Source organism: Rhea americana, unplaced genomic scaffold, assembly GCF_003343005.1.
Source record: "Rhea americana isolate MKP2758 unplaced genomic scaffold, rheAme1 scaffold_625, whole genome shotgun sequence".
In the NCBI taxonomy this organism is placed as follows: Eukaryota; Metazoa; Chordata; class Aves; order Rheiformes; family Rheidae; genus Rhea; species Rhea americana.
In genome coordinates, this window is record NW_028186785.1 from 30,071 (window position 1) to 37,191 (window position 7,121).

Below are 7,121 nucleotides of genomic sequence, written 5' to 3' on the forward strand. Positions count from 1 at the left end.
AAACGAGGCGAGGCGGCGCCAGGCGGACCGGAAGTAGCCGGCGGAAGGCCGGAAGTGGCCGTTGCCATGGTTGCGGCATGGTCCTAGGCCCGGGCCTAGGTGAGTGCGGGCCGAGGCTGCGCCTTCCCGGCGGCGGCGGGAGCGGGTCCGGGGCCCCGGGCGCTCAGACGGAGCCGCTCTTCCAGCCCCTGCCAGCGCGACCCAGGGGTTTGGGCCTTCCTTGCCCCCTAGCCGCCCCCCCGGGGTTGCATCCAGTAAGGACTCCGCCTCGTACCAGTCACGTCCATTTTGGGATGGGCAGTGGACTGGTTTTGCTGGGCAGACTCCAGCCCCGGGAGCGCACGTGTCGGAGCAGCACGGCCCCCGCGTCCCCTCGTAACAGCCTTAATAACATCAGCGCTCTTCCCTGGCTCTGGCAGGCTTTTTAATCTGCTGCTGCGATGACTCAGGCGGAAATAAAGCTATGCTCCCTCCTGCTGCAAGAACATTTTGGGGAGATCGTGGAGAAGATAGGGACTTATCTCATCAGGACGGGCAGCCAGCCGCTGCGAATGATCGTCAACGACACAGGGCTGTCGCTAGATCAGGTAACGTCTCAGATCTGCCCACTTCGGATTTAGCCTGGGTCTGATCGCTGGAGTTAGATAGTGCTGCCGAGCCGAGCAGGCTGGACCGCTCTGATATCGGCGTGAGCTGTCAGTCATCACTGCCACTGCTCCTGAATGAGAAACTCTTAATATTTTTTTTAAAAAGTGGAAAGGACAAATGAAAACCTTGCTACTTAAAAAGATACAAGTTTTCTTAAGCAGCAGAGATGGTAGGTAATCTCCCACGGAAGGAGCAGTGACTCTGCTCTGTAGGGTGCAAAGGCAGGGAATGCAGTCCAGAACAACAACGAACGATGAGCAGAAGACAGAAAGTCTCTGGTGTTGGCAGGAGGAGCTAGGAGTTATCGTTCGCCATGCAGTGTCCCTCTGGGACTCTGCTGGACCCCAGCTCCTCAGCTTGCGCGGTGACTGGCAGAGGACCCCGTAAGGGCCTCCAGCAGTCAGCACTGGGGAAGCCCAGGGCTCCCCTGGACTTCCAGAGCCCTCCCCACCTGCACAAACAGCCACAGTGAGCACTCAGTATCTGTGAGGGCGCAGCCAGGGGTGAATATTGGCAGTTCTTGGGCTGCGTGTGGAGGAAGTGTGCTGTGCACCTTGAACAGGGCTTGAGGCACCCTTGGCCCTGTCTGCTGAAGATCAGCGCTTAGGGCGATTCCTGTATTTCATCACTTAACTGAGCCCCTCTGTGCCTCGGGCAGGTTAAGAAAGCACTTTGTGTCCTCATTCAACACAACCTGGTGACGTACCAGCTGCAGAAGCGAGGCTTTGTGGAATACGAGGCCCAGTGCAAGCGGGTGCTGAGGATCCTCCGGTACCCACGTTACATCTACACTGCCAAGACCCTCTACAGCGACACAGGCGAGCTCATCGTGGAGGAGCTCCTCCTCAATGGCAAAATGACGATGAGTGCGGTGGTGAGGAAGGTCGCGGATAGGCTGACCGAAACGATGGAAGGTGGGAATCTCCGGGGAGTCACTCCTCTCTTTAGAGAAAGGATCTGGGAGTGGGAGGAGGTGGAGTGGCCAGTTTTGTTCAGTGAATGTGTTGCTGGAGGCGGTTGGAGTTTGGTGGACCTGCAGAACAGTCCCAGAGACACAGCAGGGTGCAGAGAAGGTTGTTTCATCTGTGGAGGTCCTGTAAAAGGAGAGCAGGAAGGAGAAACGGAGAAAACTGCTGCTCGGCAGTAAGTTGTATGGAGATGGACAGGAAGCTGTCATTTTTTCAGGAGATGGGATGTCAAATGTGTTATATTTTAGATGTTCATTGCGCACTTAAAGGACACGGTGTCCAAAGCAGCCTGCGAAGGTCTGACCCGCTGCCAGAAGTCAGCTGGAGGGTTATAAATGCCGTCTGTCCCTGGCCACCGCTGAGCAGCCCGCTCGCAGCGGCTCCCGTTGGAGCACGGCGCTTGCCTCGTTCTCCAGAGCCCTGGAAACACCTTGGGGCTGCCAAAGCTCATGCTGCTGCCTCCATCCTAGATGGGAAGACCATGGATTATGCTGACGTCTCCAACACGTTTGTACGCCTGGCAGACACGCACTTTGTGCAGAGATGCCCGCTGGTCCCCGAAGCTGCCGAAACCCCAGAGGTGCCGCCGCCTCCTGCACCCACGCTAGTGATCAACGAGAAGGACATGTACGTCGTGCCCAAGCTGAATCTCATAGGTGAGAAGCACCCTGGCCGTGTCGGTCCTTGGGGTGACCCTGGCTGGTCCTACCAAGCGCTCAGGGCTGACAGGTCGTTAGCAGGGCATGTGGGGAGCACTCGGCCAAATGCTGGTCTGACTTTTCCCATGAAACCGTGACGAAAACGTTAAAAGCAAATGCTGTCTCTGGGTAACAGGGAAAGGAAAGCGGAGACGATCGTGTGACGAGGAAGAGAACCGTGAGCGCAAGGCTAAAAGGCAGAAGCAAAATGGAGAAGGTGCTGAGGTACTGGAGATGTTTCTCATATCCTGAAGCAGCATTGTCCTTGGCTTCGTAGAGCCACGAGGCAGAGTTGGGCCTGCAGCATGGGGAAAGGGCAAGGGCTGCCTTCTCCTGCATGTAACCGCCTTGTCCTCCTATATGCTCCTCTGCTTGAGCTTAAGGGCTCAAGGTGTCCAGCACCTCCCAAACACATCCTCCTTGGGGGCAGAAACCGGACTRGCAGCAGTGTGGATCTCCTCTCTTGGTTCTTTCCCCACAGCCCCCACTTGACGATGGCATTTACTGGCAAGTCAACATCGACCGGTTCCACCAGCATTTCCGAGACCAGGGAATAGTCAGTGCTGTGGCCAACCGCATGGATCAGGTCCGTAGAAACGCTCAGAAACCCGCCGTGTTGCTCTCTGCGGGGTTTTGACGGGTCATAGCCATGGTGGGTATGTTTTAAATGCTGCTCGGGGGCAGACAGGCCAGAGCGAGGGGCAGGTGGGGGTGGCCCGCGTTCGGTCGTTGCTGCAGGAAGAGCTAAACTGCGGGTGGGAGTTGTTTGGCACTTTCCAGGGGTGGAGGTTCTGCCACACTAAGGGCCGTTTCCTTCCCCCGCAAACAGACCAGCAGTGAGATAGTGCGGACGATGCTCCGCATGAGCGAAGTCACCACGTCGTCCAGCGCGCCGTACACGCAGCCGCTCTCTTCCAACGAGGTGAGCTCCCGCCYGCTGGAAGTCAGCGTGCGGCCGAGGAGGCCCTTGCCTGCGCGCACGGCTCTGGCACCTGCGCTGCCCCGGGGCTGCCTGGTGCACGGTGCTGCGCAGACACGGAACAGGCCACAGCAGCGCATCAGCCCCGCTGAGCGCTCGCAGTAGCTCAAGTGATGTTTTCCCCCTGACTCCTGCTGCTTACGTCCAGCCCCAGTTCCACACTGAAATGTCTGGTTATGAGAGGAGGATTTGGAGATGGGATTCCTGGATTCTCTCACCCTCATTTGTTATATTACCTGGGCAAGTCACTTCTGCTGTCTGTGCTATGATTTCTCCTCCTTTCCTGGAGGAAGGATGATTCCTAGAGCAGGGTGCCAAGGATCAGGCAACAAATCTCTGTGAAGCACTTGTAGATTCAGGCAGCCTGGATTTGATCATTTTAACGCRACTTATGTTCTGGCTGTTTCTTTTCCCGTAGATATTCAGATCTCTTCCAGCTGGATACAACATTGTGAAGCAAGTTTTGGATCAGTATCTCACTCTGTTAGCAGATGACCCCGTAAGCAACACAGGATTATCTTTACTTCTCTAATGTGAGAACTCAGTTGTAACATCCAGTCCCGTGGGAGGGCCGTAAGGAAGTTAATGCAACTCTTCAGCTGAGCAGTTCCTCACTGAGCTCCCTACACCCCGCTGCTGAGAGGGGAAGAGTCTGTTCCACTTCCTGCCTCTTTCCCTTGTCCTGGTTTGTCACAAAGCTGCTGTGTCYGGGATTAGCCACATGATGGGGGGGAGATCTCAAACTGAAGGGAAGAGCAGTTTTCTACTGATATATATATATGATAGATAGATGGATAGATAAATATCCTATCATGTTACAAATATGAGCAATAATCTCAGTCTGTTAAGGTGGTGGATTTTTTTCTTCAATAAGAACTATGTTCTGCATTAAGTGGATTTTTATAATCTTGATTATATGGAGATTTTCGTATATGAGGATTTTCATAACTTTGGCAYATACTGAACTAAATTTTTCTATCTCGTAGCTTGAGTTCGTGGGTAAATCTGGGGACAGCGGYGGGGGCATGTACACTGTCAGTATCCTTTATGGGTAAACTCCCAGTGGCAGCTACCAGACTCAGTGTTTCCCAGTGCATAAAATGATTCCCGAGCGCTCCTGTTATCCCTTGACACAGTTYGTATAGATCTTCACAAGGCTCTCGCATCTCTGGCAACAGCAACCCTGGAATCCATCGTGGAGGAGAGGTARAGCAGCGATTTGAAGACTTTATAGGCTTCTTGGCCTTTCTCATTTCTCTCTTCCAGTCCTCATCCACTGGTTTAATTATTTTTCTCTCCCACTTAGGTTTGGTTCTCGCTGTGCCAGGATATTTCGCTTGCTTCTGCGGAAGAAGCATTTGGAGCAGAAGCAAGTGGAGGACTTTGCCATGATCCCAGCCAAGGAAGCCAAGGACATGCTGTATAAAATGCTGTCTGAGAACTTCGTGTCCCTGCAGGTGAGTGTGCCCRCTCCGCTGTCATTGGAAGTGAGCACAAAGAATGAGGCCTGGTGGCTGGAGAGCAGAGCGTGATGGATTCACGCCTGTCCGTAGAGGTGCCTTTGAGATCTCAAAGCCTTCCCCAGCCACAAGCGAGTGTCACTCGCCTGCTCCACACAGGAATGGCGTGGAAGGCGACAGGCACTTCCACGGATCGTCCCCGTGAGCAAGGGACACTGCGCCCGGCACRTGACGCTGGCAAGGCTCCAGCTCGCTTTGCTTGCCTGAGGCTGGACGGGAGCTGTTCCCGGAGSACAGAGAGCCGAGCTGGCAGGTGCAGAAGAGCAGGGGAGCAGGCGCTGGGATGATGCTGAGTCTCCAAGAGAGCTGAGAGCCCTTTTGTGGGGCTCCCYGGGCTGCGTGTAGCACACGTGGTGATGTGCTGGGTGTTGAAGGCTTCTCCCCTTCTCTTGCCCACCGTTAGGAGATTCCCAAGACACCAGACCATGCGCCCTCCCGGACCTTCTACCTCTACACCGTGAACATCCTGTCCTCGGCRCGGATGCTGCTGCACAGATGTTACAAGGTACCTCCTCATGGTGTCCGTGAATGGTCCAGTCCTGCATGCCCCTGGAGTTCCCCTTTTCCGTCACCGTTTTGGGGTTTTGCTGCCAAGAGGGGCCTTATCACAGCATGGRCATTTTCCCCCAGCACACTCTACAGCTTGATGCCAAGGCCTTTGTCCATCTATCCCCGCGGTGACCAACAGCCCTTCCGTGCTCTGAACGGCACCCCCAAGTGCCATTTGCTGCCCTCCACCCTGCCCTGTCGCTCTTTCCCTAACGCTGTTCTTCACTCTTTCCTCTCCCAGAGTGTGGCCAACCTCATAGAAAGGCGGCAGTACGAGACCAAGGAGAACAAGTGAGTGACACTCACCGCAGCTAGGGCCGAAGTCTTCACACTGGCTGTGGCTCCACTGTGGGCTGGGCAGCGGGGCGTGGGGCTGGTTGGACCCACCAGACGTGGATGGGGAGATCCACAGGAGTTGGAGGGCCCCAAGCCACCTTTCCGTGTCCCATCCAGGCGTCTGCTGGAGAAGTCACAGCGGGTGGAGGCTATCCTGGCGTCCATGCAGGCCACGGGTGCTGAAGACGTGCAGCTCCAGGAGATCGAGGAGATGATCACAGCCCCCGAGCGCCAGCAGCTGGAGAACCTCAAACGCAATGTCAACAAGTGGGTGCCTGTGGGAGGGGACAGGCCAGGGAGCAGGACACCAGGGTCCCCTCGCATACCATCTGCCTTCCGGCACTCTCCCGGCCTCTCCATCTCTTCTCCAGGATCGACGCCAGTGAGAACCAGGTGGACGAGACCATCTTTGTGCTGGAGTCGTTCATTGAGAGCACCTTGAAGAAGCCCTGAACGTGCCCCAGCTGGGAGACTCCGCGTCCTGGCCCCCCGGCTCAGGTCCCGGCTCAGCCTGGCGGCAGCGGTGCCCGCRGTGCTCGCGCCTCTGTCTGCACCAGCGCTGCTTCCGCAGAGGAAAATAAACTAAACCCAAGTGCTGCTCCCTGAGGCGTGGTGGAGACGGGGTCCCCGCTCCTGCCCGGGGTGTCCCACAGGGGGAGGGACCGGGAGCGGGAGCAGAGGGGCCCTGAGTGCTCTAGGGGTGGTGCTGTGCCCTGCTCCAAGGCTGCCTGCTCCGGAGGAGGGGCCCTGCCGCAGGGGTGGCCCTGTCCCCTGCCGCACGGGTGGCCCTGTCCCCTGCCGCAGGGGTGGCCCTGTCCCCTGCCCGGGGGGGCGGCCTTGTCCCAGCTGTCCCAGCGATGCCACTGTCCCCAGGGTAGGAGTCCCCCCCCCAGAGGCTGGCACTGTCCCCTGTCCTGCGGGTGGCCCCGACCYCTAGCCCACGGGGCAGCCTGTGCCCTGCGTTCCCCGCGTGGGGCACTGTCCCCCTCCGCCGGGGAGGTGGCACTGCCCCGGGGAAGGTGTCCTTGTCCCCCCCCGCCCCGCCCGGGGTAGCCCGTCCCCTCCCTGGGGGCGGTGCGGCCGGCAGGGGCCGCTGTCGCCGCGCTGGGGCCAAGCCCCGCCCCCGCCGAGGCCCCGCCCCCGCCGAGGCCCCGCCCCTCGCAGCGCCCATGGCGGGGCTCGCGCACGTCCTCGTGCACGTGCGGCGCGGGGGGGTGGAGGGGCCCGCGCGGTTCGGCCAGGTACCGGGGGGGGGGGTGTGTGCAAAGGGGAGTGTGCAAGGGGACGGGAGCGAGGGAGGGGTGTGCAAGGCAGGAGCGTGCAAGGCGGTAGGGGCACGCAGAGGGCGGGGAGAGGCGTGCGGAGAGGTGCGCGTGCAAGGGAGGGGGCGTGCAAAGGCGTGGGAGCGTGCAAGGGGACAGGG

The 7,121-nt window shown here is 58.3% G+C and overlaps 2 protein-coding genes across 2 annotated transcripts in view; both read left to right on the forward strand.

Annotated features, from left to right (window-relative positions):
- The first annotated feature begins 10 nt into the window (after positions 1-10).
- POLR3C (RNA polymerase III subunit C) lies at positions 11-6,297 on the forward strand. The gene is made up of 15 exons (XM_085320285.1): positions 11-99; positions 420-587; positions 1,307-1,562; positions 2,087-2,272; positions 2,451-2,539; positions 2,796-2,900; positions 3,144-3,236; positions 3,712-3,792; positions 4,280-4,331; positions 4,439-4,499; positions 4,600-4,750; positions 5,217-5,318; positions 5,604-5,653; positions 5,816-5,965; positions 6,070-6,297. Exons 2-15 carry the CDS (start codon positions 441-443, stop codon positions 6,149-6,151), a joined length of 1,605 nt encoding a protein of 534 aa, XP_085176411.1. The 5' UTR covers positions 11-99; positions 420-440; the 3' UTR covers positions 6,152-6,297.
- Positions 6,298-6,837: 540 nt separating this feature from the next.
- NUDT17 (nudix hydrolase 17) overlaps positions 6,838-7,121 on the forward strand; it is a 2,355-nt gene continuing 2,071 nt past the window's right edge. Inside the window, exon 1 of the mRNA XM_085320284.1 lies at positions 6,838-6,939. Within this exon, the coding sequence (XP_085176410.1) occupies positions 6,868-6,939 (72 nt within the window). The 5' untranslated portion in view covers positions 6,838-6,867. The remainder of the gene's footprint in view (positions 6,940-7,121) is intronic.